General features: G+C 35.3%; 1 protein-coding gene and 1 pseudogene across 1 annotated transcript; both read right to left on the bottom strand.

Annotated features, from left to right (window-relative positions):
- Window positions 1–1409: 1409 nt before the first annotated feature.
- On the bottom strand, window positions 1410–4540 carry LOC143604104 (nuclear transcription factor Y subunit B-1-like). The gene is made up of 6 exons (XM_077080686.1): window positions 4278–4540; window positions 3340–3469; window positions 3148–3153; window positions 2935–3021; window positions 2748–2812; window positions 1410–1616 (listed from the first exon to the last, which is right to left on the bottom strand). Exons 1-5 carry the CDS (start codon window positions 4499–4501, stop codon window positions 2756–2758), a joined length of 504 nt encoding a protein of 167 aa, XP_076936801.1. The 5' UTR covers window positions 4502–4540; the 3' UTR covers window positions 1410–1616; window positions 2748–2755.
- A 6540-nt stretch (window positions 4541–11080) lies between these two features.
- Window positions 11081–13237, bottom strand: LOC143604108 (ABC transporter G family member 16 pseudogene; annotated as a pseudogene).
- Window positions 13238–14916: the final 1679 nt, after the last annotated feature.

The raw sequence follows: 14916 nt of genomic DNA, 5'->3' as shown, positions 1-14916 counted from the left end.
TTTATTATATTTTTTTATAGTTTTTACATATAACAAATATACATTATTTACTTATGTTTATTGTAAATTTATATATAAACAAATTTATAATAAAAATGTATACTTAGTATAACTATATAAATTAAAATTATATAAATAATAGGCTGGTTTAGGCTTGCTAACAGCTCAATCTCAATGAGTTTATTTAAACAAGCTTATTTTCAGGCTCGAGCTCGTTTAAGCTCAGCTCGATTCGAGCTGCCTTTAAATCAATGGAAACTACATGAACTTACATTTACCTTTTGTTGTAAAATGTTTTCTCACAGGAGCCTAACCGGAGCATGCAAGACCGCTTTGGGGGACGAAGTCCTACGTTTAACGAAAGCAACTTTAACAAATTACAGTTAATGTCGGGTGGGCACACACCGAAAGAGATTTTAAAGATGAATTTGGATCGGAAAAGGCAGAAAGATGAGAAGGAGAATGTGTGCAGTTTTGAAGATCAAGTGAATGGTTTAAGTAAACAGTTTGAAGTTATTGATCTTGCAGTTGGTGCTGAGCATAGTACACCTTGCTCAAGAACTCCTTTGGGAAACAAGAAGTTCGGTAAGTAAATTTTAGTTAATTTTGTTTTTTTTCCTACCTTTTTAAATCAAATTTTGTTATCTTTTGGTGGTTTGACTTCAATGTTTGGAAACAAAACATGTTTTTGTGAATGAGTGAGTTAGATTTTGAGTTACTGAGTTGTCAAGTTTTATCATAATATTTGGCCAACTAATCCTAATTTATGATGGTTGACATGAGATTATTATATGTGTTTAACATAACCAGGTTTGACAGGTAATCTCAAAAATATGTTAATTGAGATTAATTTTGTTTAACATGTTTTGTTGGTCAAAGAATAAATTTTAATTCATTTCTATAAAAACTTGTTCGATAACCCAATGTAATGGTTGAGCTCCGCCAGAATTCGTCTAATTCGACCAGCATACCTAGAAGTGTACAAATCAGGTTCTAGCTTGGCTCATACCGGTTTGGTTAAACCTGGTCAAAATTTGGTTACGGATCAAACCAGTTCGAGTTGAAACCAATATATAACAGGAAAAAGGGTCGGTTCATCCTAAATTGGTTTTGACAGAAGTTTTCAAACAGAATACAACACTACGATTTGTGCACGGTTAAAAGTAAAGATATACAATTATATGGGCCTCGTAATTTGTATCTAAAACTGTTTTCGTCTTGAACTACACTTTATGACAAAACTATTTAAAAAGACATACACAGACAAGTATGAGTGTAAGACCATAATAACATAAAGTATGTGCATAAATTCAAAACTTTATGCATATTTACACAAGATAAGTCTAAATTTAGGAAACTAAATGCATACAAAGATTCAATATAATACACTTTAGAGAAATATAAGAAAACATGAAACAAACACATTAACTTTCGCACGCCCCATGAAAAAAACATGTTGGGGGGAATGAACAATTTATACATATATAATAACCTACCATATGAAAAACTATACGATATAAAGCTTATAAATCATGTTTAAACATTATTTACTGACCGCATAATTGTAACTGACAGAATCAGTAAACAAGAAGCTTTAAAGTTCAACGAGTGTTTGCCTGCAAAAAAGAAGAAACACAGAACACCATATTATTATATTTTGAAAACAGGCTGCATATATGGTGAACACGCTACAAGGCAAATTCGACCCGTCTAGTCTAGTTATGAATGGGTTGATTTAGGCTATGTTTTTAAATCTAACGGGCCAAACAAATAAAATAAAAATTAAGCAAAGAAAATAGGTCAAAGTTGAAAGTAGATTTGTGCATTCCTTGATGCATTGATGCATAAACCTCATAAATCATTTTATTGAAAAATTCATTATTGAAAAAAATATCTTCATAAATAATACATGACAAGCTAATTGTTCACTTTTTACAAAATGTAAAAATTGTGGATAAAAATGTCCCAAGAAAACCCAATTTATTTCCATAAGATCATTATAGAGTTAATGCAGTTAGTGAAAAATGGTTTTCTTCCTAATGCTTAATTAATGGTGTGCACGAGACTAAAAAAACCGGTCCGTAGCCGAAGAAACCGAATCAAAACAACCGAATCCAAAAACAAAACTGACATTTTGGTTTTATTGTTTCACACAAAGGTTTCGTTTTGCATATAAGTACAACCGAATAAAACAAACCGAACCCAACTTATAGATTTTCATGTTTAGTTTTAAATATTAAGTAATTTATAAAAATTTAGTAAACACTGTCACCTAAATATTTTAGGACAAATATATAACAATCAATTGATAATTAATTAACAAAAATATCTAGGCACAAAATAAATTCGGGCCAATATTTCTTTTTCGACCCAAAATTTTCAAGCCCGATTTTTTTCCGACCCAAACTTTCAAGGTCAAATATTTTTTCGAAACAAAAGTTTCAAGCCCAAAAAACCAAAATCAAACCGACTCTTCACTTTTTATTTTGGTTTGAGCTCAAAACCGACCCATGCACACCCCTTATATCTTATGTCAAACATTCCAACTAGCTCATCAATTCATAAGGGGGTTGCGGCGCAGCTTGTTGCCCGTTTGCCTGCCACTTTATTGTGATCGTTTTGTTTTTGATGAGGATAATCCATGTGGTGTTCAATTTCAAAAAAAAAAAAAATCATACTAATTTATACAGTTGATAATATGCAACTGTCATAAGTATTCAAAAATATAGCTGAGAGAAAGGAATAACCTGGAAGTTCAAACTTGAGAATTCACAAAGTTCATGCCTTGTGTAAAAGAACCTTGATGATTAAACTGCAAAATTATTTCCACAGTGTGCATATAAGAAAAAAGTCACCAGCATAACCTAAAGATCAAATGCTCAACACATTCTGCAAATGGTAAAAATTAAAGCGCGGGAACTTGGTTTAACTCACCTGTGCATTAGAAGCGAGTTGAGATTCAATATTGTTATCTTTTTTACTGGATCCATCTCCACCCCTAGCAGACCCCTTACTATCACCCTAACAAAAAAAATGCCACCATATAATCAACAAAGGATCTAAATTCTAACACTGAATAAACAATTCAAACTTAAATGAATATCAACACGAATTAATTGAAAATATTCTCAAATACAAGTCACACACCTCTAACTGCAGGGATCATTGTCCCACGCAAGCATCCAACACGAAAAGGAAACAAAGAAATGTATGTTAGACAAAGTATTTAAAATATGCAAGACTTTATGAAGGTATTACGTGACACATGCTATTAACCATTTTACAACCATAGTAAGATAGTCAAAAGTTACAAAAAAGATAATTACAAAATAAAATTACCTCTCGATACCTAGATAGGTAAGCTTTGAGTGGATCAATGTAATCTTCGAAACCTAAAGTCGCCATCGCCCACAACAAATCATCACCATTGATCGTTTTTCGCTTCTCTTTTTGGCATTTGTCACTAGCCCTAAGAAAACAAAAATGAATCACAATATAAGAAGATGTGTTTTTATGACAATATGCAACTTCATTGTTACTATTATTGATGAATATGAAATTTCCATATATAGAAAAGAACTAGAAATAGAAAGGCTAGATAAAGAATGGAACTGACATATGGATGGAATGACATTTTTCCATGAATAGACAAATTTTATGATGATAATGCATAGATATGACTACAAAAAGCCAATAAAACCCCTAAAATAATTTCTTTCCTACATTCCAAAAGAATGATTACTTTGAATCAATAACCGTTGGAAATCAGGCCCCGAAAACAACACTCGGGCAATTGGTTTTGTGGTCAAACACCAGATCACAACATTTTCTTTTATCGAAAAACACACTAATTAATAATTACATGGGCCCTAACCATCTATTTATATTATATAACTTCCTAAACATACTATGACTCAAACTCCTAATATCTACGGTGGAATTGAAATTTTGGATCGCCTATTTCTTAAAAACCGAGAAAATCAATGAAATTACCAATATCACCGAGACTAAATATCGGTCAATATTGCCAATAATATAGGGACCGATATCATGACTGATATTTTACTACGGGTCTGATAACCGATATATCAGCAATATATGATCTAGTAATCGAAAAACTAGATAAACATGCAATTAAATCAAACTATTAAACCGATCAACATACTAATAACGGTTCACCCCTATGACTTCCACACATTGACTAATTAGGATTAACTTCCAATAACCGAATTTCAAAAACCAAAATTCCACAACAACAAAACACTTAATTAACATACTCGCTAGTGATGAAGCTAATAAACTCCGAAACGCACTCCTGAACCGTATCCTTGGCGTCCTTGGCAATCTTCCCGTTCGTCGGCAACGCCTTCTTCATAATCCTACTAATATTCGCAATCGGAAGAAACCTATCCTGCTCTCGGATATTAGAATTCGACTGCGGACTCCGCTCTCCACCGCTTTGACTCCCACCGCCTATTGGACTTCCAGGAGCTTCCGTCATCCTATCACCAAAACCTCATCACTCAACCACCACCACCAACAACCATACCAAAAAAAAAAAAAAAAAAACTAGCACATAATTTATTGAAACCTATAGTACCATACCATACCATACCATAGGGTTTAGTATTAAGTCCACGGCCCGATTTATCCCTATATATAGAGATAAATCGGGACCATTGGCTGGATACTAAACCCTATAAGTTTGTATTATAGCTTTGAGCGATAATTCAGCTCAAAGCTATAAATAAATTTGTAGCTCGAATTATTAAGCTCAAAGCTACAAATATTTAGGTTTAAACTTTTGGTGGAAGTTTTGCATATACGTAAAATTGGCGCGCAAAAGAAGAAGATCGGACGTTGGAGATGGAAATTGGATCTGAGATCTGAGAGGATATTATTTTGAGCTTAATTTAAGGGCTGCGTTTTATCTGCACCGTTGAATTTTTAAGCTACACAGATAAAGGAAACGATGTGTCTCGTTTTGGGGTCTTGACTTCTCGTGGCTGAATTTTCAATCTTTTGTGACGGTGAGAATGAGAATGGGAAATTAAATATTTACTCACTTTTGTGGTTCGGTGTAAAGTTTAATGCTCTTTCCAATTTCCATCAATCTTCATACCATGTGTCGGTTGTGTTTAAAAAAGGAAATCTGGTATCGTTTGTTACGGTTTGTTGGTGTATTTGAAAAGCGATGATATCATGTTTTTCTGATATCTTTTATAAGCTTTCGGTGAAGGTGTTACTAGAGATTAAGCCCGGGCTTGAATATGCTTGAGCTCGGCTCGTCTTGACTTACAGGTGATTGAGCTCGGCTCATGAGTTAGTTTTTCAAGCTCGGGCTCAGCTTGTTTATTATTAATTAAATATTAATTAAAGAAATTATTAAATATACACGTGTTCAATTATTTTTATATATTTTTGATAAATCTTTAAACGAGCCTAAAATCTAGGGCTGAAAATTCGTGTATTAATGGCAAGAAGCGACGCGTTTAACACAAGTATTAAACGTGAATACGGCTCGTTTAAGTAATTTATATGTCACGACTATAAGACAAGTTTAAATTTCATGTGCCAATAAGAGGAAATGATGGAGGCTAACCTACTAATTTTAATTGCTTAAGAAAATAAAATATCACATACCGTATTTTTTTTATTAACAGGTCTTATCGTGTCTTAAATAGTTTCCTACTAAAATCGGCTTGAGCTTGTGTAGTACCTTTAACGAGCCAAAGCTCGGTTCGAGCTCGCCTATGAAGGGATACATATAAGTCCAAAAGAGGTAAAAACTTAAAAATACACAATGATCAAGCTAGTTCTAGAAAGCTAAACGAGCTTTATTAGAGGCTCAAGCTTTGCTCGGGCTCGAAAAATATCTGATCGTTATCCAAGGTTGAATAGCTCGTGAGCAGCTCGGCTCGTTTACACCCCCAGATCAAGTCATTGACCTATATTTGAATTAAAAATACATCACGTTTTAAATATTTGTCTTGGAACAATTGATGTTGCTTCTATTTTTAAATTGTGTTATTGTTTTGGCCTATAACATCTTGAGTTGTACCATTTATAATAAAAATTGCGGCTCAAAAAGGTTAATTTATTGATTTTGTGACATTATCACTTATGAGTTTATTTATTATGTCTATGCTTATCAACTATTTTTATTTTTATTATAAGATGTATCTCATTTTCAGTATTTTCCATCACCCTCATTTCAAAAGCGTCTTTCATGTTCTTTATGCAATTATGTTCCCACAAGAAAATGACTTCCATTATACAAAATAATCCCATTGGATCATGGAATACTTAAATGGTTTAAGGTATATATGTCTAAATTCTTCCCTTAGCCAAATAGAGTAAGAAGATGGAATTAAGTACTATGATAATGTTTTTAATAACAAACCAACAAATAAAGTACTAAACCCACCTATGATAATCAAATGGCCTTTGCTAGTGTCAAGTGCCAATGAATCAGTCTTGGGTTTGTGAAGGCTTTGAGACTGGGCTCAAAGATTTAGGCGCCGATTTTAGGCTCATATTATGTCTCTTGTTCGCTAGGTTGTTAAACCTAGTTAGTATCTACATATACGATATACTCGCCATGTAATGGTAATCTTGTACTCTAGCTAATAAAGAGAAAACACAAGTTTTAGTGACCGAACCACGTTATATCTTGTGTGTTGGTTATTTCTTCTTTTTTACGTGATATTCGTTTGCGTGAGCGTTGATTCCGCTGCATGCCACTCTGAAACACTTAAGAGTTAGAAGAAGATTATGCACCGATTTTTGGATTTTTTTCGTGTTCATGTATGGCTCTAGGATATTGAAAATGGTGTCCATCTCATTGAACTAACGTGTTTACAAACTATTAACCATGAATTTAACTCTAACCTAGTTTGATCATAAATGGCCTATCTAGTTTGATTTTTTTTAAGGTTGGGTGAAATTTACAATTTTGGACTAAATTTATATTTTTGGACATTCAGTCCAATTTACATAAAGTTGGAATGGTGAGGTGGGGGCCCATGATAGAGTGGTTAAAGTCTAGGGTCGAGAGGTTTTTAAAATAAGTAAAGCCTACTAGTTAAGGTGAAAATCTAAATTTAGAGCCCACTTGAAATTAAAGCCCATTGCTAATATAAGAAATCATAAAATACGGTTTTAGTCTATTGGTTTGAAGCAAATAATCATTCAAGTCTAAAATTTTGAAATATGAATTTTTTAGTCCATTAGTTTGGTTTTCATATTACTTAAACTCCAACTCACTAACACCATTTAAATTTCCAGTTAACTTAGTTTGGTTTTCGTATCACTTAAAGTTCAACTAACTAACACCATTTAAATTTTTAGGTAACTTAGTTTGGTTTTCGTATCACAGTCCAACTCACTAACACCGTTTAAATTTCTAGTTAAATTACTTTGAAGGCCCTTTTTAAAATTAAAGTGTTTACGTGGTGAAGTTAGGGTTTCAATATTCAACCAAGTTCACCTTAAAAAAAAAGATATATTGTGTAGATTGTAATTGAAGGTGGGTTTTATAATAATAAATTATCAAAACCATAAATAAGAATATTTTTAAATTACCAAAAGTTGTAAACAGTTTTATCATGAATTAAGGTTGTAACAATTTATATGTTGGATCACCTTTACTACTTTACTAGCATAACAATCTTTTACCAAAACAAAGACCCCAGGATCATTTTTATGAACGTGACCTTTAACCAATTTATAAGTCACTTACCAAACTAAATGTCATAATCCAACTTGGTTTTAACCAACGGAACAAAACTATTGACTTTATGGAACAAATCTCTTGACTAACCGAGCTCAACACTTCAATGTGGTTGGGGTTAATGTGTGGTTGCTTAATGGAAAAGCATGAAGAGGACCTCTTTCTTATGCTTTTAAAGTGACACGCAATGAACCCTGAATTTAAATATTCGTAAATTCTAAGCATTAATGATTTAGACCCTACACAATATAAGCTTTTATCACATATGACTTTGGGCCGAGTAACCCTAAACCTATGATATTTACAAATACAATAATTACGACTTTCAAAGCAAATAGTATTCTTATAGCAAATATAGGAATATCTTGAAATTTTTTGTTTTATCGGTTCTTTATACCTTTGAAACTATCATAATATTTATTTTCTTTTTATTTTTACTTAAAATAATTGTTAAATTTAAGATTTACTTTAAATGAGCCGACTTATATAAGACGACCTCAAGTTCGAACTTTTAGCTCTTTAACATAAGTCAGGCGGACTAAACCAATACCAAGCCTAAGCTTGAGCTAAAGTCGGCTCAGATTGTCTCTTAAACACCCTACTTATAAACATGCCATGGAATAATCTTCCTATAATATTGGGATACACGAATCTTTTTTAATTCGGTAAAGATATGGTTTTTAATGAACTAACATTTTACATTTAAAACTTGGATGTGATATTTACAGGATTGTGTGATTTTTAGTATGACTATTCCATTGTGGATTACTTGCTTGCAACTTCAAACAAAACTGTAAATTACCATCCTTACCTAATTTGGAAAATGCCTTTTCTTTACTGCAGACTCGCCACACAACCCAGGCCACGTGTCGCAATGCCATTGTTGATCAATTCCTCATGGTGATTACGAAAACATGAATGATATGATAAACCTGATAAGATGTGCACACCTGTTAGTCTATTACAGCAGAGAGAGTAGCCATAACAGATGAGAAACCTCCAGATATGATTGTCAGTTTGATCGAGTTCCCCTTTAGGATGTATTGTTAAGGATGAGGATTAGGGTTCTTGAGAGAGAACCGAATATGGGAGAGATTACGAATTCTTATGTTGTATGTTTGTGTCTCGTGTGTCATCTTTGATGTTAATTAGTCTCCCTTAAATACACCAAGGGGAAAACCCTTTATTAGCTAATCAGGCTAATACAGTCTATCAACAATTACCAAGCTAATATAATAATAATAATATATAATTGTTTATTATTTTGATCTATTTATTATATAAATAATTATAATGGCCATACGATAAATATATAAATATATTTATTCCTACAGTCATTTCCTTGACACTCCTCCTGGTTAATCACCTACACCACGCGTCTCAATGTTATTGCTTCCCAATTCGTGAATCATGAATTCGTGATGATTTATTTAGATACCCGTTTAGTCACATTGCTTCATGATGATTTCTTTAGATATATGTTGTCGGGATAGGCCGTTGGGTAAGATAAATATTGTTGTAGTGTATATGTTTAGTCACCTTGCTAAATCTTGCTTCATAGTTCATGATGTTTTTATTTAGATATTTGTTTAGTCACATTGCTTCACAATCATGATGCTTTTATTAAGATATATCTTTAGTGCTTGTTGCTTTATGATAACTTCATGAACACAACACAATATAGTACAGTAACTATTTACATTACCTGCTAGTCATTAAGATTTCATTTAATAATCATATTCAGTTTATAAGCTAAGGTCTCATCCGATATATAAAATTCAAACCTCATTATGTTTCCAGCATGCAAGGCCAAAGTAAACCACATTATTCATAACTTGTCATTAGTTTTCCAGCCATGCTCATCAAATTCGTTTATCAGGTACTTCAATGTCTTGTTGAATACGGTGTACATTCAAATTAAATTCATTTTTACTTTGAATTTCTTCCTAATCCTCATAAATGAACACTATGGCATGTTGTCTCGATCGATCTGTCTTGAACCGTTTGTGGCATTTCTTGAACTCTATTTGAAACTATGACACATGATGGGTATATATTTATATTCACATTAAATGATCGTGGTCAGGTTGCGTGTTTCGCATACCTGATACAACAATTTCTTAGAGTCGACAATACAAACCACAACAACAATGCTATCTATCACGGAAAACTTACAACAATATATGATACCAGTCAACAGTGCACGCGTCTAAGTTGAATAATCCAACACATACAAGAAGCATGCGGTTCAAAACTAATGAAGAATGATCTAACAGTTATCTAGAAAGACAATACAACTTACATAGTTTGAATAAGAGAAGACTGCATCAAAGATTAAGCCAAACAATTATAATAGAAGATCAAATATTAGTTTAAGGCGGGGCATTATATTTATTTTACTCTTTCCCCCTGGTCTAAATTTTGTCACACATGGTTTTCTTAATAAAGTGGTAATGAGACAACATAATTGATTCAAAAGCATTGGTGTATTTGCAGGCCCTGAAGTTCCGATTCAATATCCTAAAGTATACTGTTAATACTTTCTAATGAGCTTACAAAATCCCCTCTCTCCTCCTGCAAATTTTGCCTAGTTACTACCCCAAATCACCGTTTTTTTCTCTTCCCGTTAACTGTAAGCCCCCCCCCCCCCCAACCCGGTTCACAAAATACTGCCCCATGGACAAGCGATTTTCTAATCAAGCACCTTGTCTCCTCCACATCGGTCACTCTAACTTCCATCTCCTCCATATCCGCGTCCATGGGGATGGACGGACCCCATTGAAGATGGTCTCTTGGCTTCTCTATTGGACAATTTTAAACTCACATATTTTGTTGTCAATATGGTGTTTCATCATTATACTACACGTAACACCTTATAATTAGTTTACAATTTACTCTTTGCATTCTTCCTCCATGAATTATCTTGGTTAGTTCTAATAGCCTAACTTTTGAACAAAATAGTTACACTAAGTTGAAAAGATCTCTATCAAAATGTCCAATAGTTTACCATATTTACAACATAAAAACTACACGCTTACAAAAGGTAAATAACAAGTTTCCTAAATCATTTCATATAACACCAAATCCATCACAATTTGTTGTTTTCAATACACAACTTAAACCTTTAAAACTTTTTTGGATGACATTTTTTTTATTATTGTCGTCAATGAGACTTGAACCCAAACAGATAAATAAATACAAGTATTTGCTCAAAAGTTAAGATTAGTCTTTATTGAAAAGTAAAATTTCTTTGAGTTAAATTAATACAAGTAATTAGTCTTTATATATCATTATAAGTTACAACTATGAAATTTCATTACTAGTACCTCAACTTTCAACCTTTACACTTTACCTCCTCTTATTCTTGCTTCCTATCAATAATGCCAAGTAGAACAAGATCCTAAAGAAGAACCCCCAAGCAACCGTTACCCACAAGCAGTTCCACTTGTTTAACTGCGTGATCCCTTGCTGTTTCAGCACGTCAGCGCCAGTTGTTAAACAAGTGGCGCTAGTTATGTTGACTCCAAGTGAAGTACTGATGCTTTTTAGCAACGCTACTTTCATGGAGTCATCAATGACCCTGAAAGGCGTGTTGTCAAACAGTTGAGTCCCCCGAACATAACATTTGTCCGGGTTTCCAAACTCGTTATGTAAAACCGCTTCGTACGGGTACTTCACAAGAGACAAGTAATGGAACCAGATCCAGTACACCGGGATCCGGTCCCGGTTAATGAAGAATCCACTAAAGAGAAGAAAGTAAGCAAGGAGTGCTACAACAATAGTGTACCCGACTATGACTTGCGGGACCACGACCGAAAAGAACGTGACGAACGACGTCGCGGCCCAAAACGAGGCGAGGATTATGTAATAATAATACAAGAAGCCCGAAAACCCCCCATCAAGTCCGACCGCCCAAAATGTAGTGGCCGCGAAGGCGAACGCGAGTAATATGATCGGCGGGACCCCAACAATTGAATTTGAAATAACATATGACGACTGTCTATACGCGCTGTACGCTGTTTCCCTTATAAATATGTAACGTTCCTGAAGGAACACGGGTAACGCATCCGTGCACGTGTAGAAAGTTGTCGACATCGCGAACGCGAAAAACCCTAATCGCTCTTGCACGCCTTTTGGCGAGTTGTCTAGGTTCCAAAATATCGTAGCGAGGATGAACCCGGTGACCATGACCGCGCCTAACCGGGTCACAAACAGCTCGGGCATTCGTCGAGAGTTCGTGATCGATCGTTTCGACAAAACCGCCATTTCCCGCCACCAAGAGTTAGCAAAAGTAGGTACTAACGGGTTAGGATTTGATGCTCCCGCTGCGGCACCGGCACCCGAGACTAATTTACCACGCGAAATACTTGCGCTTATTGCTTCTTTTAGCGACAAGCCGTGAGTTACTGCTTCGGTACCGGTACTGGTATTTCGCCCAAATTGTTTACGGATTATCCATGACTTGTTGAACTCAACTAGGTTTTTCGTTCCGCCTGGCGATCCTTCTAGTTCTCGGATTATATCGAGTGCGAATTCGGTTCGGTTTTCGTTATCAGGAATCGGATGCCCGAAGTCCGAAAAGTATGACTGAAGGTTCGCGGGAGGGCCGCTGTAAACCGCCTGTCCGCGGGACAGAAACAATAGCCGGTCGAGCAAGCTGAGAATTCGGTAACTCGGCTGGTGTATCGACATGATAACGATGCTTCCGCTTTGCGCGATTCGTTGTAAAACGCTAACGACCATGTACGCGCTGGTGGAGTCGAGTCCCGACGTCGGTTCGTCGAGAAATAAAATTATCGGGTCGTGAATTATATCGATCCCGATCGACACCCGACGCCGTTCTCCACCAGAGACGCCGCGGTGACCTTCATCTCCTATGACAGTGTTCGCGGCGTTTCTGAGCCCTAATTGGTCAATTAGGGCTTGGACTCTAAGCTTCTTTTTATTTTTAGAAAGTGTTCGCGGCAGACGAAACTCTGCCGCGAACATTAATGTTTCCTCGACCGTTAACATCGGGAACAACAAATCGTCTTGCCTCATGTAAGCCGAGATCACCTTCAATAATCTCGACTCCAACGCCTCGCCGTTCATCGTCACCGTCCCTTTCAAACTTTCTTTAGCGATTCGGTTCGCTAAAGCGTCGATTAACGTCGATTTACCCGATCCGCTCGCCCCTAGGACCGCCATTATCTCCCCGTCCCTCGCTTGACCCGAGATATCATTCAACAATACCTTGTATATCGCTGGAGCACCGCCTAACAACGCCATCTTGCTTCGAACCTTGACGCTATACGTCAAGTTATTAAACGATAAAACAAGCGGCAAGGGACTCGTTTCGGTCATTTCGAATATGCGATGCGTTGGCGTGTCATCGTCGTTACCGTCTTTGCTAATATCACCAACAAGCTTCAAAAGCTCACCAAGAGTTGGGGAAGACACTGGATTCGACGAGGCGGCTTCCCGACGGGCGTAAAAGGGCGAAGTTTCGGGCATGAGCCTTGACATTGGTGAGCTAGCCGGCAAGGAAAGTAGGAGGTAGTAGTAGTAGAGAAGGTGAGAATCGTAAGGAAGTTGAAGATGTGTATATATGCATGTGTATGTCGTGTATTGTGTTTGTGCATGTAACCTCTACATCCTACAACTCTCCCACATCACCTTTTTATTTATCATGTTTTCGTCTCAAAACATGATACAAATTGGAGAGCGATGTTGCCTTCAACCCGGCTCATGCTTGTCGCAGAGTTTGGCTTGGGTGCTCCCTTGGAAAATCATACCGTTAGCTGTCACTTGACAATTGTTGTGTCGTCACTAGAGCAGAGCATTCTAGCGTAACACACGGTGGAATGAAAACCTGGGTGAGCTCAGGATTCGAACTAACAGTTTCACAAAGGCAAACAAACAAAAATAAATGTAAATAGTAATAAAACCAATGAGAGGTAATGATAAGAGAAATTATGATTTGTGCCCATTTACTATATGGGCGGGGACACTATGCATTAGAGATAAGCTCGGAATGGTACCGGTAGTGACCGTTTTCATTCCCGAAAATCCCGATCCTGAAATTCATAAATATTTGTACTGGTATCGAAATGTTCGATTCAGTACCCGTATTTCGGTGCAAATTAGGAAAATACCGGTGCAATACCGAACCGTATCGGTACCGGTCCGAAAACTCAAAACTTGATACTGATTCGGTGGTAAATCGATACCGTATTTGATATCGGTACCAGTATCAAAAACGCTCATCCCTACTATACATACATGTCCAATTCTTGTTTGTTGGAGAAATGCATGGGGGATGACGAGTGAGATAAGTGTGTGATTATGGTGTTTGTAAACTATATCATCATTATATCACGAGAATTTGTTTTTGATTAAATTAAATAATTTCATATATACGTATAATCTTTTAGCGTATTTTAGAGGCTTACTGATGGATAATATACCGCTGACAAACATGTAACGAAGAGTTTTAATTCGCCTTAACTTTGTCATGGACAAACATGTCGGGAATCAGGCCGAATAGTCAAATACTTTCTGTTTATAAAAATTCTTGACATACCAATTACATAGCTCTCGCCGTCTATTAGAATTAATATGTTAGTTAACAGTGTAATATTAAATTTTAATACATAAAAACAAAAGTAAAATGATGATCTGATTTGCAAAGTGTTTCACCGTAAACAATGATATATAACATAAATTTTAATCGATCATACTGATAGAGTTCCTTTGGTTTCAATTGCTTACAACACATTAATTTATATTGAATTTACATTAATCATTAAATTATATTATATACACATTAACCATTATAAAAGAAGTATATTTGTGTTCATTTAATAGATTTAATAAAAGGGGGCATAAAATTCAATATCTTTAATTGCCTTTGTTAACTCCCTTTTTAAGAGATTTAATATATTTAATTTAATACAATTTAATTGGATTAAATTACTTTAAAAGTTAAAAAACTTATTTGGATTATTATTAGGGTTTCTAAAATTCGGGATGCTACATCTTCATATACCGCGCATATTTTCTTAGGGGCTGTTTGGTTCGCTGGAATTCATGGGATTTCCATGAAATTGGAATTTGAATTCCATTTCTTAACATGTTTGGTTCACCAAAATGAGAATATGGAATTGAAATCAACTCCAATTAAATCCTTCAACTAATGTATTTCA

This window comes from Bidens hawaiensis, unplaced genomic scaffold (genome assembly GCF_021521415.1).
Source record: "Bidens hawaiensis isolate Kalapana, Puna unplaced genomic scaffold, B.hawaiensis_p1.1 tig00063918_1, whole genome shotgun sequence".
Lineage (NCBI taxonomy): Eukaryota > Viridiplantae > Streptophyta > Magnoliopsida > Asterales > Asteraceae > Bidens > Bidens hawaiensis.
This window is presented reverse-complemented; position numbering and strand designations above follow the sequence as displayed.

Coding starts and splice junctions, on each gene's coding strand:
- LOC143604104 (XM_077080686.1), bottom strand. CDS start 4,501: ATGACGGAAGCTCCTGGAAGTCCAATAGGCGGTGGGAGTCAAAGCGGT. Junction 3,470..4,277: donor ATTAGCTTCATCACTAGCGA/GTATGTTAATTA, acceptor TTGTTTTCTTAG/GGCTAGTGACAAATGCCAAA. Junction 2,813..2,934: donor AACTCGCTTCTAATGCACAG/GTGAGTTAAACC, acceptor ATAATTTTGCAG/TTTAATCATCAAGGTTCTTT.